We start from the raw sequence: 27,548 nt of genomic DNA, 5'->3' as shown, positions 1-27,548 counted from the left end.
TGTTTGTTCTTCGTGTGACGACATAGCCCATATTTAAGCTTTTATTAGCTTGTTAGCAAGTTGTTGAGAACATAACCTATTCCCATTCTTCTGTCATAACAATAGTCATGAACCCATCCATTATTTGCTATTCACTCATGGGAAAGACTGGATGAAGATCGACCATCGTTCGAAGCCAACACACGCACACGTCTTGGTCTCATCCCGAAGGATACTCGACCACCCCCTTACCGACGCATAGTGTAGCCTTCGAGATCGACACCTCAAACGCACGCACGATGTCCACAATACATTCCAATAATGACCTTCGTCCAAACCCCACATTCGGCTCCTCCTCATCCACTTCCTCGCTCAATGGGTCCTCCTCTCGGACATCGCCCAAACCCAAGGGATTGAAGAAACTCCGTCCGTGGAGTCTGGCCGCTCACGCCAGGCGGAAAGTAGGGACGGGCAGTGCAGAAGCAGACGAACATCAGACTGCTGAAACCAGCATTAGCACAAATACGGATAAAACCAATGGCCACAACGATGGAATGTATGATTACGCCACTCTAGAAGGTCTACCATATCAGGATTCAAGGGTTAGAGTACACCCGGACCAATCGCCTAGACGGGCGAGCGATACGCCCCAAGTAGGGATTGGAAGTACGAGGAGTCAGGATGGATCGGTAGACGGAGCAGAGGTAGAATGGGAGGAGGAAAGTGATATTGATGATGGACGGGTTGATGCGTATAGTTGGGTGGATCCTAGTTTCATTGGAAGTGCTAGGTTGAGAGCCACGGTGAGATACACCTAGTAACATCTGAAGTTATACTGACCAAGCTGACTTGGAGATGTATTCAGCCGACAGTGTCGCAAAGCGATTTATCGGGGTCGGGAAGCGGAATACGCTCGAATCAGACGTTCCAGAATACCACACCGGGAAATGAGGTTGCAGAGCTGCTGGAGAATGCAGGTGTAAGTGTCCCATCCTTGTCTGCGGTATCAGCTGAGCTAGCTTCTGCCGCACGACGTCACGGCTGACCCGGTGCTCGGTGCGTGATAGACCGCTCCTTCTCCTCCCGCTCAGCTTTTGCCAGACGATTCCTACGCTATGCTCCTAGCATACCAGAGCACCTCAGCCTCCGACTCAGGGCACGGCCATACACCATCCACCAACTCTCACGCCGCGCCGCTCTCACCTGTACTTCCCACGCCCTCTGAATCGGGGATACTGAGAAATCCAAATCCGGAATGGTACGAGCTGGTCGATAGGACACTGAGCGATTCATTAAGTAAAGAAGAACTGAAGAGACAGGGGTTATGGTGGGAGATGATTAAGGGTGAGAGGGAGTATGTGAGGGATATGAAGACTGTTTGTGATGTGAGTTCGGACGCGCTTTCTCAATTCTCGAGGAAATCTACAAGCCTCATGCCGAATGAGGGTTACTTTCCTACGATTATCAATGTTCCTTACAATGGGTGCCATCCGTTAGGTGTTCATCCAACCATTACGGGACTGTGATCCACCGCTACTCTCGCCCGAATCAAGGCTTCACGCATTCATCGCAGAGGTGTTCAGTACTTCCCAGCAGATATACCACGCCCACGTGAGGTTGTTGGGCAGACTGATGGAGAGACAAAGGCATGAATGGCCATTGGTACGTTGCTGATCTGCCCAGCGCAGCTTGGTCTATGCTAATTCATAGTGTAGATGACTACTGCTACGGATATACTGCTGGGGACGTTATTGGAGATTGTGGAGCTGTACGAATCTGTCAGTCGGCTCGTAGATCATCCACCTGTTGGGAAATCTTATCAGCTGATCTTGCGACATGATGTGATAGTATATGAAGAACTACCCCTTCGCAGAAGCCAGAGTTCGAAGAGAACAGGAGAGAAATCCACCTTTCAGGGCGTTCTTGTCACAGAGAAATACCTATGATCTTACCAGGCGAAGGGATATCGTGAGTCTTCCCCCCCATCTCCCCCAATGCGATGATTCCGGATCCTTAATCACATGTCATGTGACACTGAAGCTGATCGATCTTTATCTAGTCCGTTTTCCTCTCCCGACCCGTCACTCGTCTTCCACGTATCCTCCTAGTTCTCGAAGCGTTGTACAAAGTTACCCCGGCCGATCATCCTGATAAAGAGGATATACCCACTGCTATGGAGATTTTGCAGGGTGTGGTGAAATCTACTCAGCCTGGGATTGAGAGTGCGGAGAATAAGATTAAGCTTTGGAATACTGCTGAGAGGTTGTTGTTCAAGAAAGGAGAGGTGATCGTGAGTATTGCCTGACTTCCACTATTCTAATGGCTCGATTTGGCCGAAAGCTGACAGTTTGATTGGACACAGGAACTCGACATAGCCGATCCTAAACGGACGTTGGTACATATGGGGTATGTTTTCAGGAGAGTTAGAAGCGAGACAAATTGGCATGGATGGTGAGTTGCTCGCACCAAATAAAGGCTACAACTGATGATAATCGCGGCTTGTAGGCAAGACCTCCGAGCAATTCTACTGGATAATTACTTTCTCTTGACCAGGGACGAAGAGAATGGTAAACATGTGGTGGTATCACGAGTGAGCTGCTCTTCCGTTCTCGCCTTAAGTATGATTGTAGAAGCTCATCAACCGTCAGCCAATCCATCTCGACTTCCTTAATCTGATGTCTGCGGATGGAGTGCCTGAAAGACGATACGATAGTGTGACTCGGTATCAGCGGAAACCCGGTGGACATATGTGAGCTGATTTGGCAGACCTATAATGACCAATCTCAGCTGAATAGGTGTTTCAAACATTAGGCTCGAACCGGTCTTCCAACCTGAGAGATTGATGTTTCCTTTCACGATCACCACGTCGAGCGGTGTCAACGGGCGGACATATACGCTATGTACGGCGTGAGTGATCCAATCCTTCCCACGCCTAGAAACAACGCTGATTTTTGTGATAGTACTCAAGGCCTTCGGTGAGCTTTCGCTGCATTGATGAAGCAACATAGAGAGTATTTGACTGACTTTTCGCAGAGAGGAATGGAAGGAGAAGATCGAAGGTGCTAAAACACTACGTAAATTTGATATCGAGGGTAATCGAGTGAGTGAGATGTTGGCCATATTGCGAGACAATCTCTGATCAGGAGGTATAGACATTTGCCATACACAGTATCACTGTACCCCCTGAGATCAGAGATCCTATCATGGCTGCAGATACCTTCGCATGGCATAATCGGGAGACTATAGCTGTTGCCACTAGCAGGAGTGTATGGCTAGGGTGGAGAAGAGATTCGAAGAGTGAGTCAGCTCTAGCGCAACTTGTGACTCGACAGAGATGTGTAGCTGATGCTACTCTATGATTAAAGCCTTCCGAGAACTCATCAAATTCAGTTCCGGCCACATTAGCATGGTATCGATCGTACCTGATTTCGGCTGGCTTCTTGTCTCCTCATCTGGCTCGTTACTAGCATATAATCTTAGAGATATGATACCCACCTCTAATCCTGATACGTGGATTGCCAAAGGTCGATTGGAAGGTCAGAGGCTGAGTGTGCCGGAACATAATATCGCGTTCGCCAGAGTCGGAGTGACCAAGGGGAGATTACTTGGTGAGTTGGCCTTCTCCTCTCTCCCCCCTTCGCAGATCCCATGCTAATCTTCGCTGTCTGCTTTGATCTAGTCGTCTACGCTGTCCATTCTCGCAACTCCCATCAAACTTCCCTGTACTTCTACGAACCCCTCCTGTCCTCCACATCATACGGCCTACCCTCCTTCCGCTCATTCGGAAATATAACCGTACCAGGCTATGCCTCTGACCTATCATTCTTCAGGCAGACGGTTTCGGTCGTAACTGAGAAGACCTTTGTGATTGCCGAACCTGGTAATCCCACTTACAACTCCATACCTACTTTCCCGCATGAGATACCTGAGAGAGCGATGGTAGTGAGGATGGTCAGTGGGTCGAAACCTCTGGCTATGTGGCAGGTTGATGAGAGCGAATTTCTGTTGGTGTATGAGTGGGGGGCTTGTTGGGTGACTAAATGTGAGTGTGGTAGGGCTGTATGATATCTACCCTGCACATCCTTCTCCATGAAACGAACGAATCTTTATCCTAAACCTCACCCAAAACGGTAAGAAAATCAGCAAGTTTACAGTGTTGATCTGATTACTCAATTCCATTTATATAGTCGGCGAAGTCTCTCGAAAAGGCTCGTTCTTACGTTGGAACCTCACTCCCTCATATGTGATATTCAAACAACCCTACCTACTACTATTTGACGAATCACACAGTAGAGCCGAAGTTCGAGATGTAACCTCTGGAAGGGTGTGTGAGGTAATTGAAGAGAAGGGTATGAAGGTGTTTCCGATACATAGGTTTGGGCAGGGGGTTGTAGCGCGCAGTGGGAGTGGGAGGGGGTTGATTGAGATTGTTGAGGTGGGTTGTTGGCTCTACAGATCTGTTTCTGTTTTTGGGTGAACATGATGAGATGGTGATGCTGATGTCTTTGACTGTGTAGACTGTACCTTTATAATTCATGGTTTGAATTGATTGTGTAGGTGATACTCTAACGTTGCATCGTGTGGAATAACGGATGAGTGGTAGATATTCACTTGATATAGCGTTATAATGTTGTTGTCACCTCTTATGCAGATGCTCATGCTCAAGCTTTTTTATCGGATGCAAGCACAAGAAACGTGATCAAGTACCTGCTTCGACTCCAAGCAATCCAAAATCAGTGTGGGGTCACCATTACAGCTGCATCGGCATCGGTAAGGCGTAGCGACAGGTGGATTGTCGTTGTCCCAATGCGTCATGCCTGAGTACTAACAGACACCAATCACACCGTCATTCCGCCCACAATCCTATGCATGATATCATATGGAGATATCAGATGAAGTATGCCAGTTCACAGTGACTTTTATCCCTTTCCGAGATACTGATACTTAATTTACAATATCCACCATACTGGGTCTAAGATCTTCCAGCTTGTTCGCACCGAGCAACCTCATCGTAGATTGAATCTCACTTTCGAAGACTGAATGCACATGAAACGTATCAGCGTAAGCCTCGACGAGACTCCTCTTTCGAAATCAGATTATCAGTCAGCAGTCTATCACTCACTCTTCACAGCATGTTCAACACCTTTGACTCCACCAACAGTCTGCGCGAACAAGAACCCCCTCCCAACACCCACAGCGTCCGCCCCAAGACACAGCGCCTTAACGACATCTGTTCCCCTCCAAATCCCCCCATCAACGAAGATCGAGAACTTCCGTTCTGTCGCTTTTTCCCCGGCCGGAACGGACGGCACGAGCAACTCGGGATTCTCGACTAATTCGCGTGAGGGCCCGGTGGGTGTTCTGTAAGCTGGTCTGAGGAGGTATGGGGCGTGTTGGCGGATTTCAAGGAGGGTTGAGAGGCCTGTGGAGGTTGTGTCGAGTTGTCGGCCGCCGTGATTCGAGAGGATCACACCGTCTGCGCCGAGGTTGTAGGCTTGTACTGCGTCCTGTATTTGTGGAGTAGAGAAGTTAGCATATGTCCCGTCCTGTTACACTGTGATGGAAGTATGATACCAGTGATCAGAGCTTGTGAGGCAGTTGGCCACCGTCTTGACCATCGTGTCATATAGGTCGAGATCTAGTGAGGAAGTACAACCCACCTCGACAGTCTGCACACCCTTAATAATAATAGGCAACTCCGTCCTCTCCTTCAACCATTTCAGGTCTTTCCAATTCAAATCCGGATCCACAGCTGAGAAAATCGCCTCTGCCACTCCCTTGGTTTCACCCTGCTTATCGAACGCATCAGTCTTGGGAGCTTCGAACTCCCCCTTCGCCCTTATATCTCTCTCTCGCTTTCCTCCTATCGGTGCATCGACAGTGAGTAGGATCGCGTTGAGTCCTAGGCGATTGACTTTGGAGATGACCTCTTCGGCGAGGTGACGCTTGGAGTTGACGTAGAGCTGGAAGAAGAGGGGTTGGTTGGGTTGGCGGGCGGAGGTTATCTCTTCGACGGAGCAGGAGGCGAATGAGGAGATCTATTGAGTGGGGTTGTATCAGTAATGTGATAAGATGCCGATATCGTCGCTGTTGGAAGTGTTGACCGGAAGTTATACGATTGATGGGATATGCACCGCAAAAACCACTCACACACTGTATTATACCGGTTGACGCTGCACCTTTCGTCAAGTTGACTTCTCCATCGGGATGACCAAGTTTAGCCATGGCACTGCAAAATTAGGTAAACCCCATCAGATCAGTTCCATATGATCTGATCATGTCATTTAGTCTCTATTGGACTTACGCTGGCGATATCCACAATGGGATTGTACTATCATATCCCAATATCTTGGTTGACGTGTCGACCTCTTTCACCGGCCTAAGCACTCGAGGTCTGAACCTGATCTTCTTGTAGTCCGAGTTATTCGCTTCTTTGGCTACAATGTACAAATCATAGAATCAGCATTCCAACTCTCAAGACTTCTTGAAGAAGGCATGCGATCTTCGTCTTTTTCTCGGAGTCAATCCGGATGGGCCGTTTCCCTCGATGGTCCAGAATACCCAAAGACCCAAAGCCACTCACTAATCTCATCATCCGCAGCAGAAGCATAATAAGCCCAAGCAACTTTCGAGCACATCTCCTCAGCGGCCTGTTCGAAATCCCTCATATTCACTATACTTCCCAGTCCCTTCTCCTCGTACTCCTCTCTCTTCGCTTTGATCCGGCTCTGCTCGTCTTCCTCAGATTTGGAAATCTTGATGGCTAGCTGTTCGCGCTCATAGGCTGACTCGATCTCCAGCTGACCCATGTGGATGACTGAGGGTGGGAGGTTGTCGGGTTCGAGTTGGTCAGAGGGATGACGGGGATTGAATATGTATGAGACGTCTTTGGAGCGGTTGTTCTCGATTATTTCGCGTCCTCCTGGGTGTTCGTCTAGGAATTCCGTCACGCTGAGGGAGGAGCAGGAGGTCAGCTTCATTCTTGTTCATACATTGACATCTAGATGTCGAGATACATTGCTTTGGGTAGGATCACACGATTTTGATCCAATCTACTCTGGCAGACACTCACTTATACACCTCCCCATTGATGACCACCCAAAATTCATCACCCTCCTTCTTCTCCAGTACTTCCCTACTACTAACCTTGTTCACCTCTTTACCCCCCTTCGCCCCATGCACCTGATCGGGCACATCGGAATGCACCTTGTCCGGGACAGTATCAGGCTGGTAGTCTAATCGCGCTCGTGTCAAGTACAAGTAGGTCTAAACAGGCATCACATAAATGAGATCAGCACCTCGTCTCGATCGGTGGCAAGAACTAGGTAAAGGGGCTTACAGGTACTGCCAGAGCGACTCCCGCTCCTATGACCAATCTCTGGTCGATCCGTCTGGTCGATGGGGAAGCATGAGTAGTAAGTCTTCGTCTCGCGATGAAAGCGGGACCGGTCCGAAGACGAAGGGCTGCTCGAAGAGGTGAGAAGGCGGACATGGTTCTTCGGGTCTTTTTGTCTCTTGGCGATCGTGAGCTTGTGAACTTCTTCGCCCTTGTGCTTGTCGATGATGATATTGCCACCGTCCTTATGCTAGAAGATAGGTTCAAGTACAACATCAATCCACTTTTCTTCACCAATACCTACTCTTTGATATACTGGTATCGTGATCAGGGTAAAAGCACAACAACAATCTTCGGTCCGTTGTGTAGTCCACGGTGTTAGCCGAGTTATGAGTTGCAAGTGGGGATCGGCGGGTTGTTATTCCGAAACCAGTCATGGTCAACAAATCATACACCCGGAATTACTGGCACTTGGTACTAAGTAGATTGTAGACGGTTGCAGCGACGGCAACTGTACATGCATATTGATAATTGATATGATGCTTACCTGTCAGACTGTCAGATGGTGTTTTACTGATGCTCAAGCCTGGCCAATACATTCATAGGGAGATCAAAGGTATGCAAGCTGGTTCTGGAGAGAGGAGATTGGGGACAGTCTCCGCTAAAATCGCCTATCCTATCAACCGATCGATCAGATTGTTACGAGTACTCGTACTGCTAACAACACTAACGATTCAAGACGTTCAGTCGAATGCATTCCACTTCAATCACTTCTACGACCATCTACTAAGCTCTCTTGACGGTCACGGTGAATCAGTCATCAATTCAGCTTAGAAAGACCCAACAACAATGCTCGATCCAGATCGGCCATTAACCCCCGAAGAGATCGAACAAGCTTACAAAGTCGAGATAGTGGATAAAGAAGGGAACAAACAGACTTTTCAAGATCTCATCAAAGGGAAGAAAGTGGTGTTGATCTTCATCAGGCATTTCTGTGAGCGATGACTCTCATGAAGTATGTATACTCGTACTTACGTGTGTGAGCTGATGAGATCGTTGAGATAGGGTGCACCAATTGTCAAGCTTACACATTCCAATTTGGTAAATCCATCCCTCCATCATCCCTACCTGAAGGTACAGAAGGTAAGTTGCCACTACCATCCCACATTACTCGAAGTCATTCTGACATCTATTGTACACACATAGCATACATAATAGGCTGCGGTTCCGCATCCCCCATCCCCTCATACCTATCCCGCACATCCTCCCCATACCCGATCTACTCCTGCCCCTCCCTAGACCTACACAGGATCTTCCAATTCACCCGAACACTGAAGGGTTCCGGATCGAATGCGAAGAAGACGTACATGTCCGAGTTGGGAGGAGGGTTTAGCAGGACGTGGACATCGCTCAAACATGGTTTGTTGAATAGTCCTGGGCATGGGTTGGAGAGTGTCAGAGGGCCTAATGATCAGAATGGAGGGGAGGTTGTTATTGAGAAAGGTGAGTGTGCATTTCAACTACGGTGATTGAGCAGTGTCTGTAGAATCATTCGGAGAGCTGTGATTTGCTGCTCGGATGTTCTTGGAAGCTTCCGATGAGACAAGGAGGAAGAAGGGCTGAGCGGCATAATGGGATGGCGGAGGGGAGAGGACGAGAGAAGAAGAGAGGAGAGAAAGGGTAAACGGGCGGGAGGGTGAGAGCGCCGAGAGGAAGGAGGGCAGACCTGGGAGGGGAAAGGGGCAGACCTGGGAGGGGAAAGGGGCAGACCTGGGAGGGGAAAGGGGCAAAGTCAAGATGGAGGATGAAGGGAGGATTGGGAGGCAGGGCAGATGGTAGGGTCGGGGGATGGGAGTGTAGGGAACCAAGAGACGAGAGACAGTTCGAAGAAGATAGGAAACCCGGTTGTGGTGAGAAGGAGAAGAAGGCGTGAACGTGAGGAGAAGGGAGTGTGTGGATGCGGAGCACTGTGGCACAGAGAGACCGATCCGATCGCTACTCATTTGCTCATCATCTCTCTTTACTCAGACGGGACATGCTCCTACATCCACAGAATGCAAAACACAGAAGACCATACGGACCTCGACGAGCTGGCTAAGATGGTAGGGGCGGAGTATATCCCTCTATCTGCAAAGGATAAATCGTTCCTAATTAATTGAACAGTAGTCTGTGATTGAATCCGAATCAGTAGAGTTGCTACCACCCAACCAATCGTTTCCTTGTGTACCATATGTAGTACTGGCATCAACACCACAGATCCCACCAATGTATCATCAGTCGTTCTTCCGGGTGTTTTGTGTTGTTTATCGTTGATTGTCCTGGTCAACGAATCTGAATCTGATAATATACATGCATCCGAGTAAATCACACCGTAGCAGTCTGCACCCCCCCAAAGAAACTGCCCACCCAATTCTTCCACCACCCCGCCCCACCCACCGCTTTCCCCCCACCGGCCTGATCAACTTTCCCACCCGGACCACCAGAGATCCTACCTCTCCTAACGTGACTTTCGGGATATAAGTTCGCTCGGAGGACAGCTCCGGTGGAAGCTAGGAAAATCGTCGCCCAACCCCAGAGAGCACCTTGGATAAGGGGTGAAACGATCTACGATCCACGTATCAGTGAAGTCTACAGATAAATCCTGGTAAAAGAGAGAGAGTAGATGAGATATGATATTGACTCACCTGATCCCTTAGTGTCACCCACATCACCTTCCTCCACTGCACATCCACCTCTCTACCCCAATGAAATACTTTATCCTCCTCTGCGCTGGTTACCAGCGTCCCACTAGGTTTTGTCTTTTCCACTTCGCCTTTCTTATCGATCGCCTGTGGGGTAGGACGGGGAGTGAGGAATGGTCGAATCGAGAGGAGGTATGACTGATGTAATATGAAGTCACATCAGCATATATCGACTCTGTCCTAAATGTAATTGCCGAATCGCTATGGCCAGTACGTACCTGCTCAAATCTCATATCAGGCATAACGGGCATAGCCTGTTTGACCCTCTTCCTCCCCTCCTTCCTTGCCCTCTTGTAATCACCATGATGATGCTCATGAACCGTAGGTAAGCTATCGGGGAAGGTGCTCTGCTCCTTCTCGTTCTGGGAAGAGGCGTGGTGTACTGCCTGAGCGGATGATTTGAAGGGGTTGTGAGATGGGTCTAGGGATGTCATGGTGCACTGTGGGGGGTTGTATATTTGGATGAGAGTGTTTTGTCGTGTTGATTTGCCAAGTAGGAAGAGGAGGGGTGAAAGATGGAGATACTCGAGTATCCTCATGATGACGTTCAAGGAGATCCGTGCGATGTTAGCCCAAGGATTAAGCGGAGGTGACCGCCCGTCTAGCTTGGTTGCAAGCTTAGCTTACAGTCAGAGTGGACAATCTCAGCATCCAGCTGTCGCGTATAGTAGCTCGACATTGATTACCAAGAAGACCAAGTATCCATTTTTGGTGGGAATATCTGGTAGCATGAAGACCAATGACACACACACGCAACAATCCCGAAAGATCACTTTCGCCCCCCCTTCCTCGGGTCCATACTCCAGCTCGACCCTATACATCATCTCAATCTTAATGTTCGGCCTATCGATCTGTTCTGCCCTGTGGGGACTATCCTACGTATATTGCCCTTGGCATGTAAGTCATACTCGTGCTTTTCATGTGCCTCATTCTTACTGAAACATATGAGACCATAACCTGATTTACTTGCTTCATCCTTGATTAGATCGTACCCTTTCTGAAACCGTTTTGCGAAGACCAACACTATAGATACTTGGTCCCACTCCTTATACCTGTAACGGCTTGGTTCACAATCGCTAATTGGGTGGGATGGGAATATTTCAAGTATTCGTAACTTCTTGGACCGAAATTGGATTCGCAAACTTCACCTTCTGGGTGAACTCTTCATCCCTAGAGGTCTGGAAATGGAATTATCGATCGATGATCATCAAGGATTTGTGTTCAGCAACTAGGTCAGCCCCGCTTCAATCATGCCAGAACTGAAACCACGACTTCGACTGGGTTGCTCAACTAATACCTTTGCAACGTACCGAGTACATCCAGATTGGATCTGTAGGTTGTTGATGATAGATTATAGATTGGGCGTTGGTCTTGCGAGACGACGAGATTGAGTAATCAGACTTATAAGATAGTATACGTGTTTTCATATCCTATGGACGGAGATGGGCAGTGAGAGGGAATTGGTATTTCTTCAGAGTGGTCGCACCAAGACATCATCCATATGCATATACATCTACACGACACTACTCAACAGTGATACTAGACATACTAATCTCGTCGAACGGTCTATCATTCTTATCGACCCTTACATCCTCTATATCAGTGATGACGTCCAATCCACCAACAGCACGTCCGAACACCCTACATCAACGCGTTTACCAGATCAGCTATATCCCTGTCTTTCATCATGTCAACAGGTGTGACTTACGTATGTTTACCGTCCAGCCATTGACATGGTACGGTTGTGATGAAGAACTGCGATCCATTTGTACCGGGACCTAATTTAACGGGGGTAGTTAGTGTCAGCTGGATCTTCGCACGAGGGGGGAAGGATTGAGAAGCTGAACACACCTGCGTTGGCCATAGAAAGGGTAAAAGGTCTATCATGTCTCGCTTTAGGCGAGATCTCATCTTCGAAAGTACCGCCCCAAATGGATTCACCGCCTGTTCCGTCCTATGAACACGGAAAACATCATCAGCTGCTGCACAAAGTTTCGGGCAATAAAGCACGCGTGAGCTGACTCACTCCTAAGGGATCACCACCTTGCAGCATCTATCGATACAAGATCAGTCAGCTTCCTGGTTATATGGTTGATAAACACCGGGTCTCTGCAGACTTACAAACTTCTTGATAACACGATGGAAGATCGTTCCATTATAATACCCTATCACAACCCGTCGTTCAGCTTGTCTGTTTCGTCCTGAGAAGAGTAACTCACCGTTCCTGGCATGAGTAACAAAGTTCTCAACAGTCTTCGGAGCGATATCAGGGAACAATTGCAGCGTAATATCACCCTTGGTGGTATGTATAGTACATCTAGTAGCTGATGCTCTCTGTTTCTCAGGCGCAGCAGGTACAGCGACCGTTTGTTCTTCCCTTGTCGGCCTTTCGTTGAACACGTCTCTATCGCCTTTGCTCTCCCTAAAAACAAATCTCATGAGCTGGTTCCACTCTGTGAGGTAAAGATGGAGAGAGCTAAACTCACTCTTTGTCGCTCTGAGCAAAGAGATAGAACCTCTGTTTCTTATAAGCCGTAGCAAACAGATGAGGATCCCTTGATCCCTTCTCTTGAAGCAGGGGGTTGGCAGACGCGGCCATTTGGACAGTCGTCAAGCCCTTTTTGGCGGGGGCACCCTGGTACAACGATAGATTGAGGAACCTGAGGGTCTCGTCTTTACCCAATACTCGGGCTACTTTATTCGTAACAGTATTGACCACTATCAAGCCGAGGTCAGTTACTACATTCACCGAGATGGGGATAAACCGGATTCACCTTTGATACCCAACATGGTCGGGTACAGTACGAAATTCCCACTCTCATCCCAAACAGCATTAGCAGTCCTCAACATCCCTCCAGGTCCACTCTCACTCCTATCCAATTCCCTTTCCACCGCCAGACGACGCCCGAAATCCATATCATCCAATTTGAACACTGCTGTTCCGGCTTGTTGCATCTCCACTACGGCGGTGAGGGACTCGTCATACGTCCTCGTGAGTTTACCGGTGAGGAAGTTGAATATGTGGACTGATCGGGAGGGTAGGGCGAGGGTGACGAAATGGGAGGAATTGGGGGAGAAAGTAAGGGATGTTGGAAGTGTTTTGGTCTAGTTCAAGGTGCTCAAAATTAGCTTAGCTTACAGGCGCGGGGGAAGAGACGTAAAGCTAACCTTTTTAAAGTGGAATAAGTCAGTCGACGATTTGTATTCCCATAATCCAGGTACTGAAGGTAAACCCCACGGTTCACTGGGTTGCCAGTACTCCACAAATCCATCTTCGTCCGCTGAGACCACACAATCGTATCTGGCGGTGTACTGGCAGTGCAAATAATCAGCTTGCGCTCTTCATCAATCTGATCTCAGAACAGATGAGAAAACGGTGAGCTGAAGTATGTGTACTCACAACCATCAGATGTACAGGTGCTCGATGTATCTTCTCCAGAGTGTACAACGGCGTACCATCGCCTCTTCCATCGTATATCCTTATAGTAGGGCTCGATACATCAGAAACAGCTAAAAGAGCTTGGCCAGCTCCTGGTTGATGAATCCAACAGCATGCTTTGGGTGTGAAAGGGAATTTTAGGATGTTTATCATGTCTAATTATACATGATTGTCATTAGCCTTGATTGAGGGATATCTGGCATGGCGATATCAGAGTGAACATACCGAAATTGACAACATCAAATACTCTTCCTTCTCCACCTTCCGATACAGTAGCAAACAGCTTTCCATCGTCGCTTGCAGAAGTTCCTACTATGGTCTTGAGAGACGCTCGATAATGCTTGACAAATTCTATGCCTTGTTCTTGCTTTTTCCATAGTTTCAGATGACCATCTATCGAAGTTGTTATTACGAAGTTTGTCCTGGATAGTGATGAATGGAGTCAGATGCCCTTTCATTGCTTTTGGTAGTTTGGTTCCAACTTACCTGGTCATAGTGACTGAGTTTAGGGGTTCTCTATGCATGAACGACTTGTAATATCTATCTGTATCAGGCAATAAGGCAAGGTATAGCTTCTCGTGAGGTAATACTGTGAGTTGTATCAACCTCCATCAGCCAATTGCACTTGTCAGTCGAAGGTTTAGAGTAGAGATAATACACTTACCAGCTCTCTTCTTCTTCCTTCCATTACTGATCACCACTTCACCCCCACCTCCGGGCATGGGACCTAGAGAACGCTTCGTATCAGTTTTCTTTCCTGCCAGTGATTCTAGAAGGGGCCAGCTGACACTCACCAATCTCCTCGTCTGACGAATCGTCAACATCGGCAGCTGGCATCTCAGGTACACCATTGTCATTTTTCGCGTCGTTTTCCTCTGGAGATGCCCCATTCCTCGATCTTTTGCCGAGGGTTGATGGTCCTGCGTCTTCGGACATTTTGGGTGGTAGTACAATACCTTGCGATGAGCTTGATACTATGGAAGTAGCTCTGACTTTGACTCTGGCCAACGATTAATGCTTTAACATCCAGTCTCTTCTCCTCTCGAGTGAGGATATGTTGGATGTTTCGCTTAAAGAGAGGGCAAGCATAAGTTATAGGTCTGGTGTAGCACGTGGCCACCTGTTCCTAGATAGATTTATCATTTTATTTTGGATTTCAAGATTTTCAGGCGACCCGTACAGTTACATTCTATTCAATATCTTGTCAGTTATCTTGATCTTGTCAGCTGAACGAACAGCACAACCATCGAGCAAGATGTCATCCAAACAATTCAACAAGAAACGATCGGCCCCCGACGGATCATCCTCCTCAGGTGGTAAATCGAAATTCGCAAAGAACAACAACGGCAAACCTCAACATTCTAAACCATTCAACAAGGGCGGTGAGAATGCCGGTAAACCCAAGCCGCAAACCAAGAACAACGGTAAAGCCAGATCAGCACCGGCAAGGGAGAGAGACGAAGACGTCAAGAAGCGTAAGAAGCCTATCACGCTAGGTGGAGGCGAGGAAGATGTCGACGAGGATGTCAGTATGGACGAGGGGTCTTTCTCCGATGAAAACGAGGATGAGGACGAGGATGAGATAATGGGTGATCAGGCGTTAGAGCGATCAGGCGAAGGAGAAGGAGAGGGAGAGGGACAAGAGAAGAAGCCTAAATTGAGCAAATCTGAGAAATTGGCATTACATGCTGCTCAACCTCATCGAACTACCTTGTTACCTTCTCATCCACTCTTACATGATACCTTACTTCCCCTGTGGGAGACTGCCAGACGAGCGGATCTCTCGAAAGATCAGAGGAAGAAGGCCATCAATGACTTGTACAATGCTGTCAAGGGGAGAATCAGCGAGGTCTCGAGGGGACATAAGGGTGGGAGAGTCTTGCAGACTGTGAGTTTGGTCTCGTCTTGTCTTTTAACAGATCACCAAAGTACAGCCGTATGAAGCAATACAAGCTGACTGTTCTCCTTGTGTGTTCGTAGATTGTCAAATTCGGTGGCAAAGAGGAACGAACAGGTGTGGCTATGGAGTTGGAACCTAGATGGAAAGATATGATGGAGTCCAAATACTCCAAGGTGTGTCATCCTACTCTGCTCTTGAAATCATTCACAAACTGGGTGGACTGACAATTCCGTCATTTAATCAGTTCCTCATGTCCAAACTTATCCGATACGTCCCCTCCATCCGACCATTACTCATTCCCAAACTCACCCCTACCCTCTTAACATTACTGAACCACTCCAACGCCGTCACGCCCCTATCCGATTTCTACGACCTGTACGCTACCTCCAAAGAACGCAAATTGTTGGTCAGAGGTTTCTACCCGAGGGAGTTGAAGATTTTCGATGGCGGTAAACAAGGTATTGAAGTTAAGGGATTGGAGGGTTCTCTGGAGGATCTGATAGGTGATGAGAGTAAAGGGAGAGAGAGGATTTTGGACGGGGTGGAAAAGATGGTCTTGGATGTGTAAGTTCGCTATATCGATGATGGATTGCTTCATTTGAGCGAGGTTTGACAGATAGCTAATGATGGTGACCGAATGAACAGCTTCAACGCCACTCAGAAACAGGCCTTGGCTCAATCCATCTTTCATCGTTTGGTCCTTGAATACGTTACTTGCGTATTTAAGTTCTTAGACAAGGAGACTGCCGATAAGAAGTTGCACGAGTTGTTGGCTGCGTGAGTGGTGGTTACTGTTATATTCTGTTGGATTGAATGTAGTTGACTGATCTCCTTTTGATACTACTCAGCGGCGCGGAAAGTTTCCCAGAGATCGTACATACCAAAGATGGTTCAGCTGTCGTACGGGAGTTGATCGTTAGATGTAATGCCAAGGTCAGTTCAACCAAACATCAGCATTGCAAGCGAACATCAACTGATAAGCATCATCTCCATAGGACCGAAAACAAATCCTTCAACCTCTCCGAAAGCACGTCGAAGCGTTATGTAAAGATGGTGATGCTCAGATGGTCTTGTTCACCGCGTTTGATTGTGTAGAGTGAGTCATAACTACCTTCTATAGTACTGTATGGTACTGATAATATACGTATGAACGTAGCGACACAAAACTCATGGGAAAAGCCTTTGTTTCCGACGTGGTGTCTCTCGCCACGAACTTGGCATTTGACAAGCAGGGTCGAAGAGTTTTACTGTACCTGTTAACTCCAACATCCACCAAACACTTCATGCCTCAGACTATCCAATCTTTAGCTGCTTCTGCCACGCATGCTAGGGAATTAGGAACCAGTAAGAAGGATACCGACGTGAGGAGGAAAGAGTTGTTAGGGTATGCTTCGGAGGGTCTGTTAAAGGCCATTGAAGAGAAAGGGGATGAGATGGTCAGAGATCCTGGAGCGGGGATGGTAGTTCAGGAGGTATTGTTATATGCTCAAGGCGGTGAGTGGAGTCGCTTCTTTACCATCACGCCTTCAGTAGAATGACGCTGACTTCACCATTGTTAATGGTATAGATAAATCAGGAGCCATCTCCGCCCTCTCTCAAGCCCTATCCATCCCCTACCCTGATCCCGCCCCCGTGAACCCCAATCCAGATCAAACCACCTCTCACCCATTGGACTTATCTCACGCTATTAGGACATATAAGACCCTCCTCTCCGGCGGGCATTTCAACAACACCACCAAAAGCGTCGAAATAACAGACGAACAATTATCACCCCAATTCGCCACTGCTATATGGTCGGCCATAACCGACGAGTCGATCGGGGGGCAAGAGAATGTACTGAGGATATGTAAAGGGAATGCACCATTTGTGATGGTTGAGCTTATCGAGGCGTTAAAGAAGGCTGGGTTGGGTGGGGAAGTTAGGAAGGTCCTTGGTAGGCAGGGGGTAAGGGAGGAGGTGGAGAGAAGCGTGAGGAAGGGTGCGGGGTTGTTGGCTGAGAAGATTGGGGAGTTGTGAGATCGGCTGACTGCTGTTTTTCTATTCTACATTCTTGTGTATGCATTACGTATCTCATCTGGTTTGAACAGATATACAAATTTCTCGATGCTCATCAAAGCTATATACAACTCGTATAATATGATATAAAACAACGGTCTCTTCAGAAAAGAAATATATGATCGATTGTGTCTTGTTCATAATTATGGAGATCCACTTCCATCAGACCCAGATCCCGACCCAGAACCAGACCAAGACCCATAGTCATCCGTCACCTTGAAGTTGGTCAACCCATAAACCTCGCACAAAGCAGGTTTCTCGTGTCCCACCCTATCTCCCAGCTCTCTAAACTCATCCATGATCTTCTCCTTCTCAAGCTGAGAGACAATATGCCAAGCGGCAGCCATGAACAGTGGGGTGAGTCGTTCCATTGGTGTATCGGATTGCAGAGCCTCTGAGTCTGGGATGTGGTAGATGCAAACTTCGCCGGTCGGTGTCCAGCATTGGACAGGTCGGGAGGTGTCTTCGTATTGCTTCAATAGAGCTAGAGCCAGGTCCACTTCACCTAGAGGAGCAGTGTGCGACGTCAGTCACTAACTGGAAATCGAAAGAGTAGTGGTATTGTAATTTTGCGGTGTCTCTGGGACTTTCGAAAGCATTTGGACCACTATTACGACGATATTCAAAACAAAAAATCAGTCTCCGTTCAATCACCCTTGAGCCAAGACTAGAGAACAGACCCACACTCACCTCTTGAAACTTCGATCGAAGAGTATACAAGCTGACCTCCATCTCTTTGTCCCTCGCTTGCTCCATGGTTTCAAGATGATCCAACAGCCCTCTAAGAAATCTAACCCCGTTCAATCCAGAGATTCAAGCTATAGATAACATCTCGCGAGTAATTGAGGTATATACGAGGAATATGTCAGCTATCGTGACATGCATTGCAGACGGGAAAAGGATTCAAGGCTCACCTTGCAGTAAATCCCGAGACGATCGTGATACCCACTATGGAACCCTGTGAAATGGTATCGAGACTCTGAAAGGGTGACCAGCGTGATAGGCAATCTCCATCGTGATGGAGGTTTGACATATCTCAACCCTGTGAGCGATCGCAAAGCAATCTGATCGTCTAAAGGCGGGGGATCGGCTGTTTGCAGGATGAAGGGGAGGCCTACGATGCCTTCTGTGGGTAGTGGTGGGTTACGGATGAGTTGAAGGTGTTTGTGAGGCGTCATGTAGCCCGGTAAACCGTTGGAGGCGTAGTCGTATCTATGAAGATGAAGGAGATTATGAAAAGCAGATGAGACGATAGGAATTGATGTTGTACCATCGAGGTATGGTATGAGTGCGATTCTGCGATATGTAGATGCATGACATTGAGCCTAAAGCTGTACTTTGTCTCACCCAACAGGAGAAGACGTGCGCAACCGAAATATGATTAAGGTTGACCTCGACCTCGCCTCGAAAGCTGGTACAGCGCCCGAATTCACCCGTTGACTCAGGATTATCTGATCAGGACCATTGACTTTGACGATGCACCTTGAATCGTGATCATAGCATGGTACGATCCAGATCAATAGATGACCAGATAGGATATGAAACAGATGGGTTTGAACCAGTAATGAATGAAGAGAGGAACGGATAAATGGACATCGCCACTGCCACAACCTGATTCAGTATGACGTGTTTGCCTCGTTGTTTGTCGATCACCTTTTAGTCGTTGTCACCTGTCACTGTAGAATAGGGTTTTGCACTAAGCAAGATTCTCCGATATCCTCAAGATGAGATATCCTGTCGGCTGTGCTAGACATCTGTCATAACATGCAGTATGAGTGGAGTGTGAAGTGAAGTGAATTGTGATGGATTGGTTGATTGATTAGTTAATTGTGTGTTTCGTTTGAATGACGGAATAGGAATAGATCATGAGGGTACTCTTTTGACAAAGGTATACTTCGTATAAAGCATCATTCTGAAAGATCTTCTTCTGACATCCCCACAAGTCAGCCATATAACAACACCGAACACCCTTGCATACTCTACCAAATCCATCCAACAATATGAACCCCCTAACCACCCTCCTCCTTATTCTCTCCACCAGCCTCTTCCTCTTCCTCACTCCCACACTCGCGAGAGTATCTTCGATAACCCTCGACTCGCCCACCGCCATCCACGGCCAAAACATCAGCATAACAACCACCTCGTACAGCCATATTCAGAACTGGGAAGATTTCGGGATAGTATGGGGTTTGTTAAGGGATAACGACGAGGATTGTAGGGAATGCGTGGGGATGGAATTGGGTTATGAGAGTTTGTAGTGAGTTGGAAGATCCAATTTGCACCCCTTCAAGATCATCTGTGCTTCCTTCCGGTACACCCCTTTTCTTCATGTATTTAGTGATAGAGATGCTGATAAGTTGATTGGTCTCATATGATATAGTGGCAACAATACCTTGGGGAATACCACCTACTCTGTCCAGTTGCCTAATACTACCACTGGGTCATACTACTTAAAAGCGGCTGTACCGTACTTAGTAGGGGTGAGTCATACCTCACGTTACAACACCCTTTGAAAGATGGGATTACGTGCTGACCTATATGTGATCGCTCGTTAGATTTCTGGCGAAACAGGTATAAACTATTTCAACCAATCTCTCACTCTGGTATCTAACGCTAAGATGAGGGTATAAAGACGGACATCACGATTCGAAACTGTGTGTATTGGTGAAAGGTACGAAAGGACACTCCCATTATAATAGATATATTCTGTATCATAGAGTATCCGATCGACGCTGAAGAAGCAGACGACGATCATCATGAGCACTCCACGATAAGCTATATTATTGTATCCATATAACATTGACATGTATAATTGTACGATAATCGTACAATCGAACCGATAGAAATCTGCATAAATATCAACAGTATAATACAAAAAGGAATCAAACTCTACAGGCCGAACTGGGTACTACGAAAGGATCTGTAGTGCATCACTTGTCAGCGTCGTTATCTCTATGGGCCGATCATATCGAATGAATGATTAAACCTTTGGCGCCAGACACAGAGAAAACACTCACAGCTAGCAACACAACGGCTACGACGATAACCAGAATGACCAACAGACATGCCATCCTTCTCCCTGCTTTCCGTTGATATTCATGTGCAGTGGTCAACTCCTCGGCTGCAGAGGACGTATCGCGAGCGACAGAAGTGACGTTTGATTCGATATTATCTGTGTGTGCATTTGGCCTCGTGAGTAATCAAACCATGCCTATTCAACCAATACTGTGACGGGTTTGATTTAAACCGGATGAACTCACCTATCAATCCACCCTGTTCGACAACCATCGTACCTAGATCTCTAAAGATATCGTTCAACTCGTGTATACCACTTTCGATCTCCCTTATCTCAGCTTCACGTTCGGCAATGAGCGTTTCTTGGAAATCGAGCTCTTGGGGTGATACCCTGTAGCGAATCATATGTATAAGCTGTTGTACCACAACTGTCTACGACTATATGAAGGCCGCTTCTTGTCATGAAGCTGAAAGGGCGCAGAGAGCGTGTTGTGGGTACACACCAAGGGTAATACTCACTGCTGAACCTGCTGTTGCGCTTGGACCTGCTCCAACTCGACCGAAGATCTAGGTTCGTCATGTCTGATAACCACCAATATGTCAGCTTTCTCAACCCTCATGCAAAGAAAAGCTGAGAGAACATGGACTCACGCCTCCTCAGACTCCTCAATCAACTTATCCACCTTCCTCTTTTGACTCTCCACAAAACTCCGTTGTCTCTCTGCGGACTGGCGGGATACCCTCTGGAAAGAGGTTATGGCATTACCGAATTCTTTGGATAACTTCGTTTGGATCGGTTTGCGGGTTGACTAGAGCGTCGGACAAAAATTCTGTCAGCGATCATGCGGTCTTGAATGAACAGCTGAGCAAAGTGGAGTTCGTGGAGGGAAGTGAGGGGGGTGATATAGGACTACTCGACTCACAAATTCTCCTCCTGCAGGATAAGCCGTCAGCTTCTTCACGTCCTCTGTGGACTTCTTGACCATCTCTCGAGTGGCTTCTGTCAAGTTGTGCCTGCAGGCATGAGGGGCATCAGCTCAAGCTCGAAGAATCGTACACGATGGATTGCTTTGGGTAGATGTGGATGTGCAAGATGAATCCACTTCTCAAGTACGATTTAGACCTCACACAGCGATGGTCATGGGTGTTTGCACGCTCATTATCAGCTATGAGAGACATGCACTCACAGACTCGTCCGTAATGCCGGTCCATCCCCATTCCCTCCCAATTTGTCTACCAACTTCTGTATACCCTGGACGTTACTTTGGATCTTGAATATCTGGATCGATACGGAATCTTTGAGTGCAGTGAAGGTCGCATCTTGGTCTGTAGTTGTATGACCCGATTTGAGTAGGAAGTATCGTGTGGATGGTGATGAGTGGGGTGTCATAAGAATATGATTCATAGGAGAAGGAGAAGGGTCGAAGGATAATTAGCATTTCCCATCACATATCCACTGCAATCACACATACCAGGTGCATTACCCCTCAGGAGGGGTTGACTCTGTCCTCTCTCTAGATCGTTGAAGCTCATTCTGCTGGTGATTTGGATGTATGCTATCTGAGTGAGAACTAGGTGGCAAGATGAAGTGTGATGAATGAAATGCATTGACTCTCCGACTGTCTGTGTTGTTGCTCAAGCCCAGTGGGAGGAGAGTAGCGGCGGCGATGTCCGAAATGGGAAACATTAGCAACCACAAAGAAGGTCTGAGCGAGCGCGACGGTGGAGGAGGATCAAAAGGGTGAACGAGTGGAAAGATTAAAAGATGAAATCATTCAGATTGCTGCATTTGTAAGATCCCAACTTTAGCTGATCAGAAAGAAGAATCTCAACATGTCACGTACAGTCGCACCGTGAGTGATAGAATCATCTCTGACTTGCCCCCCATGTCAAGTACATCGCACATCTCCGACTGACTGTCCCTTTGGATCGCCCACTAGACCACCCAAAATCACCGCTCATTCCACATCGATAATCTGCCAAGACACCGACCTACGAGGTGACATCACCATAAGCGAGGGTTGTGTGATCCATCCGAAATCTACGATCTTAGCTTTGGGAGGGGCGATAGTAATGGGTAAGAATTGTGTGGTGGAGGAGGGAGCGATAATAGTCAATAGGTGAGCTACGCAAAGCGAGAGAGGAAGGGTAAAGTGCTGAGTGAGGAGATGCTGTCGGTCTTATACAATATAGGAACAAGCAGATTATGAGGATAGGGAATAACAATCATTTCATGATTGGCTGTCGTACGTCCCTCTCTGCTCATTCAACATCAATATCAAGGGCTAAATCCCGCATTGTAGGTTTCGAATCACCCTCGATAGGCGATTGGAACAGTTTCCAACCTCGCTCAACAGTCTCCTCGGACATCCACATATCAGACCATTGTACGATAAGTGCGCTCGTATTCCCTTGGTCATCCCCATTCTGTCCCGTTCTACCCGCTGATGTATATTTGTAACAGGCGCGGGGACCACCCTCCTCCCGTCTCCGACAGGTCAGGGGAACGAAACCCTACCATCCTACACTGTAGTTTACGGGGAGAACTCTGAAAGGAGAAAATGGGATGGGACGGGACAGGTCGCCGAGCAGAATTTGAGGGAGAAGCATATCGAGTATCTGAGGGAGATAATACCAAAGTGGGTGATTTTGCTTTTTGGGGGATCGTGGAGTGTTCACTGATCTGACGGATAGATATAATCGATTACGACCTACGACTTGATGTGTTTTTATCACTTTATGACGAATCTAACGTGTGCTACGCTATATCATGACCCATTCCATGCATTTCATACCCTTGCAGAGTAATACCAGAATACAAGACACATGATATGCAAGACAGACCATATGCAAGATGCAAACCTCCACACGTAATGAACCAAGATCCAAACTACTGAATCTTCCACACTTCTACTGTCCATCGTGAGATCTCTGAATAGGGTATCACCTAGAACGGACCCCACCACTACCACCCCATATCGATGATCCCGCCTCACCACCCACCCCCATCCCCAGCCCACTCAGTATATTACCCCGTTTCAGCGCACCGGCATCAGGTCCCACATCTCTAGTCATATATGCCAATTCTCTGTAAAATTCTGTAGGGAGGGTACCATCAGAGTTTGACCCGCATTCGAGCTGCATCGTGATCAACATCAGCATGACATGTATCACGAAATGAGTCAGATCGAAGAAGGAGAGCAAACTCACCTCGGAGTAAACCAGGGGACTCAGATCGTCCAGACCATTCTCCACAACTTTACAGCTCCTCTTGCAAAGTCTCAAAGTATTACCTCCCACTTCGATCTCCTGGACTTCCTCTGTAATCTCCACTTTCTCGTCGTACTCCAAGAGATACTCTTCATCTTTGATCATCACCCTCGAAGGTGGCGATGTGAGTTTGAGAGACGTCTTCTCTTGGTTGGGGTATTGGTTGAACAGCTCCGAGATGGGTTCGGGGATCTTGGAAGATGGGAGGGAGACGGTGGATGTTGATACGATCCTTGCGTCGTTTGGTCTATTGAAATGTCATCAATACCGATGTCCAGTGGGCTCAAAGACAAACCACTCACCGATCGGGTATGAAGAGGTCCGATTCTCTGATGACTCCAAAGACAGCGTCGAATGGCACGTCTCCTCCATTCTCTCCTCCTTGAGTTGTTACCTCCGTTGATAGGGCTGTTGGTTCATCCTCCCCTTTCTGTTCGAGTATAGAAGTTGACACCCCTTGACCCTCGGGTGACTCGGACTTGAGGGAGTCTACAGGGCTTTGTGCTTCTTCCTCTGCTACAGATGACCCCGACTTGACAGTAGGTACAACCCCGTCCTCCAGCCCGATCTGCTTCTCCAAATCGTCCAGCATCGCCCCCAGCCGATCCTGCCAGTTATCTTGCGTGGCGGTAGGTTTGGTATAAGTGAATTCTACGAACCGGGATTCGGCCGCAGGTGAGGAGCATAATGACCTATATCTGATCCTGCGAATCTCGGTTGTTTGAGCAGATGTGAATGGAAATTGGATCGCAGAGTGTGTCAAGCTAGTATATCACATTAACACAAGTCGTAAAGAATAGACAGACGAAAATTGGAACTCACCTCGGCGTGAAGATTGGTTTCCTCCCCTCGTCGGACGATCTCGATATCCAGTGTCTCAGCGTTTCGACGGGCCATTGTCCAGGCAAGGGATTATCGAATATCGATAATCTGCCTTGTTTGGGGAACACCATATTCCCAAAGATCACCTTTAACCTCTTTTTCCCATTTTTAGCGGTCAACCCCTGAATGAGATTCCGGAATTCCTTCTCCCCCTCTGGACTGGCTTCGTCCACGTTGGATGGGGCAAGGTTCATGTAATTTGCCAGATACAGCTTCTCATTCTTGTGGTCTATCTCCCTTATGGCGGGTTTGGAATTCCACTCGGTGACTTTGCGTAATCTGAATAAAGCTTGGGAGTTGGTATCTGACGATATTGACCATGGTAATGATTCGGACGTGGAGGGTATGAAGGGGTATAACGATAATCTCAGGGGTTGGGTTTGGAAGTGTCTAGGTGTGGGGAGTAGTACGTCGAGTGATCGATGGGAGGGTAGTGAGTTGATCTGTTTTGGACCATCAGCATGTTGTTGGAATAGAAGTATGGTATACGTACCCTCAACGAAGCCATTGCTAGTAATCTCTTGGCATCCTCTGCAGCTTCGGTTGACATGGCTGTGATGCGGTACTACCAAGCATGGTATTAGCACGATCTCAAGTATAGATTGTCCCTCAACTCACTTTATCCCCCGAGAGCGGCTCGACATACGCTCCTGTAGCATTCGAAACGGTCTGCAGTAGACCTACAGGAGCGCTCAAGCCGTTGATCTCTTGAGCGGAAAACTCGATGGTTTGGATGGCCTATACACCGAGTCAGCTCATGATTTTGCGACTGTCAACCCACCTTCTTCCGCTCCTGTATGAGATTGGTGAGTTTCACCAGAGGTTCAACTTTCCCCATAGCAACCAGGACCATCCTATTTTCATCTCCCGACACAAGATTTCCAAAGGGAGTTTGGGGAGCTTCATGGGCTGGTACGACTGCTAGATCCATCCGATAATATCCTTTAGTCATTTCGTGAATCAGATCGGTCTCTCGGAGGAATAAGAACAGTTCGGCCGGAGGGAGGTCGTACACTATGGCAAAGTCACGTCAGTCCAAATCCAGCTTGACACGGCTATAAAGTGTGAATGAACCCACCATAAGGCTTCTTGACATCCGGGTCCTTATCTTTCGGCTCGACCCACCCCCAAGCTTTCAGGATCTTCTTGATACACGAAACTTTGGTCGTGCTAACACGGGTGTATAGACCCAACTGCTGGCAAAACGATTTTAACTGCTTGAGCACAAAGGCATGGTCCAAGTCTTCCGTCAATTTTTGGTACAGCTTTCGATATTTAGGGTGCCAAGGGTCAGGCGGGGGTCTGACGGGTTTCTTCGCCATTAGATCTTCCAATGTCGGGGAGGGGGAACTGGGGTCGGTGGTGGTTGACGGTCGGGAAAGGAGGTCAGACCAGAAGGACGAAGATGGATCTTCCGAGTCTGCTTGACCAGCATCTGTGGGGGGTCGAGATACCTGGGGAGGCGAAGAGGACGACTTTTCCGACCTAATGGCTTCGTTCAATCTCCGTGCATTCGCCAGAGCCTGTTTCCTAAGTCGGGGATTGGCCTTGGACTGCTTTCGCTCTTTCTTCATGGCGTGCACCGACTCGTCATGAGTTGGTGCGATCTTCACACCCGGGGTCCCTTCCGAGGGTGCCGAAGAGGCGTGACGCCGTGAGGGGGCTGAGCTGGATTCGGCATGGGGGAAGTGGATGTCAAGCGGGAGGAGGGAGGTCGTCCGACTGAGGCGATAGGCCGATTGTCGGGCGGAACGGAGTGATAGCATCTTGGGGTTATCTGCAGACTTGCAGCTTGCCGTGGAGCGCCTTCAAGAGGTGGATAGATGAGCTGTGTTTTGATACGTAGCTATGTAGGTCAATGATTCGAGATGTGATCCACTTTGACCTGCAGATTGATATTTTCGAGATTTCAGAAATCAAACGCTCAAACGCTCAAACCGAAATGTGCCGAAAGCGGAGATCGATACAAGTCCGCTAACCCGTGCCAACAATTTTTGCGAATCTGATCTCCTTTGTCTTGTGGAGACCTACATGAAGGGGGGTCAGGCCATGATCTCTATACATGCAGAGACACCGCTCAAAGGTTGCGGGAGAGTATACAGTATTGTTTCTACAGTCGTAACACTCATGTGGTCAACATGAATGCTGAGAGATCAATGTCGTTCCTCTCTGCAATTCTCCGCTATCTTTGATGGACTGGTCAAGGTTGAAACGTTCTCTCGGTGACTCGTCCCATTCAGAGGTCCTGATCTGTTTTCGCAAGGGTCAAATCATCTCTAGCATGTCAGCTGTCAAACGTCTCACATCCTCACAATTGTGATGGTATATATTTGTATTGTTTCCCCATTTTTCATCTACGACCATAGAACCTAGAAAATGCCGCATCCCGTCCGCTCTGCGAAGCCATCCTGGGTATCGCTCGGTTAGTACCAAGGTGGGGGACCACTTGGGAATCCCGGGTGTTGTAGTTTTTGTAACATTTTTGTGGATGTTGGAATAGCATGGTATAATCATGACTGTGTCAGCTCTGTGGGAGAATGTCTGAAAACGTTTACCAGCGTAGTGATGCTGTCAGTAGTGACAACCGTCGTCGAGAGCGAAGTACAAGAGGAAAATGAACCTGCTTATACTGTCACGTTGAACGCGAGGCAAGCTAGATACTCTATCATAGGACCTGTGGTGGATAAACGAGGTATCGACGACTAGACGACCAGGCTTGCTTTGTCGGTAGCGTCGTGTTCTATGCCACATACGATGTAGTCGTACAGAGCCACAAGGAATTGGTCGCGTGACGTCCTTTGGCAGAGGCATGCTTTGGAGTTATACACTGCTACGCTTTCCCGTGGCAGAATCGTCCCGCAAGTAGTAGCTATGTACCTGCGCGCATGTCCGCGCATCCCATCTGTCCAGAGGATGTTTTCCCTTTTCCGT

General features: G+C 47.9%; 11 protein-coding genes and 1 non-coding gene across 12 annotated transcripts; 6 read left to right on the top strand and 6 right to left on the bottom strand.

The window, feature by feature from the left end:
- Positions 1 to 278: 278 nt before the first annotated feature.
- I302_105258 (uncharacterized protein) lies at positions 279 to 4,511 on the top strand (the record flags this gene model as incomplete). Its single annotated transcript, XM_019195124.1, has 17 exons — positions 279 to 782; positions 845 to 958; positions 1,047 to 1,364; positions 1,477 to 1,641; positions 1,695 to 1,757; positions 1,828 to 1,947; positions 2,039 to 2,269; positions 2,342 to 2,430; positions 2,485 to 2,569; positions 2,628 to 2,728; positions 2,791 to 2,886; positions 3,013 to 3,079; positions 3,132 to 3,276; positions 3,345 to 3,587; positions 3,659 to 4,021; positions 4,167 to 4,414; positions 4,497 to 4,511. The coding sequence occupies 17 exons, from the start codon at positions 279 to 281 to the stop codon at positions 4,509 to 4,511; spliced, it is 2,967 nt and encodes a 988-aa protein (XP_019042837.1).
- Positions 4,512 to 4,923: 412 nt separating this feature from the next.
- I302_105257 (uncharacterized protein) lies at positions 4,924 to 7,471 on the bottom strand (the record flags this gene model as incomplete). The annotated part of the gene is made up of 8 exons (XM_065870049.1): positions 4,924 to 5,015; positions 5,102 to 5,486; positions 5,640 to 6,017; positions 6,130 to 6,208; positions 6,284 to 6,416; positions 6,563 to 6,930; positions 7,052 to 7,245; positions 7,319 to 7,471. 8 exons carry the CDS (start codon positions 7,469 to 7,471, stop codon positions 4,924 to 4,926), a joined length of 1,782 nt encoding a protein of 593 aa, XP_065726121.1.
- A 693-nt stretch (positions 7,472 to 8,164) lies between these two features.
- I302_105256 (uncharacterized protein) lies at positions 8,165 to 9,474 on the top strand (the record flags this gene model as incomplete). Its single annotated transcript, XM_065870048.1, has 4 exons — positions 8,165 to 8,309; positions 8,381 to 8,458; positions 8,522 to 8,818; positions 9,344 to 9,474. The coding sequence occupies 4 exons, from the start codon at positions 8,165 to 8,167 to the stop codon at positions 9,472 to 9,474; spliced, it is 651 nt and encodes a 216-aa protein (XP_065726120.1).
- Positions 9,475 to 9,679: 205 nt separating this feature from the next.
- I302_105255 (uncharacterized protein) lies at positions 9,680 to 10,490 on the bottom strand (the record flags this gene model as incomplete). Its single annotated transcript, XM_065870047.1, has 3 exons — positions 9,680 to 9,919; positions 10,000 to 10,194; positions 10,275 to 10,490. The coding sequence occupies 3 exons, from the start codon at positions 10,488 to 10,490 to the stop codon at positions 9,680 to 9,682; spliced, it is 651 nt and encodes a 216-aa protein (XP_065726119.1).
- A 1,089-nt stretch (positions 10,491 to 11,579) lies between these two features.
- I302_105254 (uncharacterized protein) lies at positions 11,580 to 14,431 on the bottom strand (the record flags this gene model as incomplete). Its single annotated transcript, XM_019195120.1, has 14 exons — positions 11,580 to 11,697; positions 11,765 to 11,834; positions 11,908 to 12,010; positions 12,083 to 12,109; positions 12,178 to 12,221; positions 12,276 to 12,478; positions 12,543 to 12,774; positions 12,831 to 13,161; positions 13,225 to 13,368; positions 13,457 to 13,650; positions 13,721 to 13,917; positions 13,982 to 14,084; positions 14,160 to 14,222; positions 14,290 to 14,431. The coding sequence occupies 14 exons, from the start codon at positions 14,429 to 14,431 to the stop codon at positions 11,580 to 11,582; spliced, it is 1,971 nt and encodes a 656-aa protein (XP_019042833.1).
- Positions 14,432 to 14,750: 319 nt separating this feature from the next.
- Positions 14,751 to 17,411, top strand: I302_105253 (uncharacterized protein; the record flags this gene model as incomplete). Its single annotated transcript, XM_019195119.1, has 8 exons — positions 14,751 to 15,383; positions 15,476 to 15,568; positions 15,640 to 15,959; positions 16,041 to 16,172; positions 16,244 to 16,328; positions 16,391 to 16,491; positions 16,552 to 16,889; positions 16,963 to 17,411. 8 exons carry the CDS (start codon positions 14,751 to 14,753, stop codon positions 17,409 to 17,411), a joined length of 2,151 nt encoding a protein of 716 aa, XP_019042832.1.
- Positions 17,412 to 17,593: 182 nt separating this feature from the next.
- On the bottom strand, positions 17,594 to 18,628 carry I302_105252 (uncharacterized protein; the record flags this gene model as incomplete). Its single annotated transcript, XM_019195118.1, has 2 exons — positions 17,594 to 17,955; positions 18,400 to 18,628. 2 exons carry the CDS (start codon positions 18,626 to 18,628, stop codon positions 17,594 to 17,596), a joined length of 591 nt encoding a protein of 196 aa, XP_019042831.1.
- Positions 18,629 to 19,450: 822 nt separating this feature from the next.
- I302_105251 (uncharacterized protein) lies at positions 19,451 to 20,080 on the top strand (the record flags this gene model as incomplete). Its single annotated transcript, XM_019195117.1, has 3 exons — positions 19,451 to 19,707; positions 19,831 to 19,930; positions 20,006 to 20,080. 3 exons carry the CDS (start codon positions 19,451 to 19,453, stop codon positions 20,078 to 20,080), a joined length of 432 nt encoding a protein of 143 aa, XP_019042830.1.
- A 333-nt stretch (positions 20,081 to 20,413) lies between these two features.
- Positions 20,414 to 21,998, bottom strand: I302_105250 (uncharacterized protein; the record flags this gene model as incomplete). The annotated part of the gene is made up of 7 exons (XM_019195116.1): positions 20,414 to 20,622; positions 20,711 to 20,856; positions 20,985 to 21,047; positions 21,117 to 21,274; positions 21,389 to 21,479; positions 21,653 to 21,791; positions 21,938 to 21,998. 7 exons carry the CDS (start codon positions 21,996 to 21,998, stop codon positions 20,414 to 20,416), a joined length of 867 nt encoding a protein of 288 aa, XP_019042829.1.
- A 300-nt stretch (positions 21,999 to 22,298) lies between these two features.
- On the top strand, positions 22,299 to 23,187 carry I302_105249 (uncharacterized protein; the record flags this gene model as incomplete). The annotated part of the gene is made up of 6 exons (XM_019195115.1): positions 22,299 to 22,318; positions 22,406 to 22,585; positions 22,659 to 22,711; positions 22,769 to 22,861; positions 22,930 to 23,104; positions 23,160 to 23,187. The coding sequence occupies 6 exons, from the start codon at positions 22,299 to 22,301 to the stop codon at positions 23,185 to 23,187; spliced, it is 549 nt and encodes a 182-aa protein (XP_019042828.1).
- A 221-nt stretch (positions 23,188 to 23,408) lies between these two features.
- On the bottom strand, positions 23,409 to 26,383 carry I302_105248 (uncharacterized protein; the record flags this gene model as incomplete). Its single annotated transcript, XM_065870046.1, has 8 exons — positions 23,409 to 23,603; positions 23,676 to 23,982; positions 24,038 to 24,499; positions 24,558 to 25,060; positions 25,111 to 25,182; positions 25,236 to 25,355; positions 25,399 to 25,631; positions 25,696 to 26,383. The coding sequence occupies 8 exons, from the start codon at positions 26,381 to 26,383 to the stop codon at positions 23,409 to 23,411; spliced, it is 2,580 nt and encodes an 859-aa protein (XP_065726118.1).
- Positions 26,384 to 26,972: 589 nt separating this feature from the next.
- Positions 26,973 to 27,087, top strand: I302_105247. The gene has a single exon (XR_002022044.2). It is a non-coding gene; the product is annotated as a 5S ribosomal RNA (ribosomal RNA).
- Positions 27,088 to 27,548: the final 461 nt, after the last annotated feature.

The sequence above is a fragment of the Kwoniella bestiolae genome, chromosome 3 (assembly GCF_000512585.2).
Source record: "Kwoniella bestiolae CBS 10118 chromosome 3, complete sequence".
Lineage (NCBI taxonomy): Eukaryota > Fungi > Basidiomycota > Tremellomycetes > Tremellales > Cryptococcaceae > Kwoniella > Kwoniella bestiolae.
Note: the sequence above shows the minus strand (reverse complement) of the source record. Positions and strands in the feature narration are given on the sequence as shown.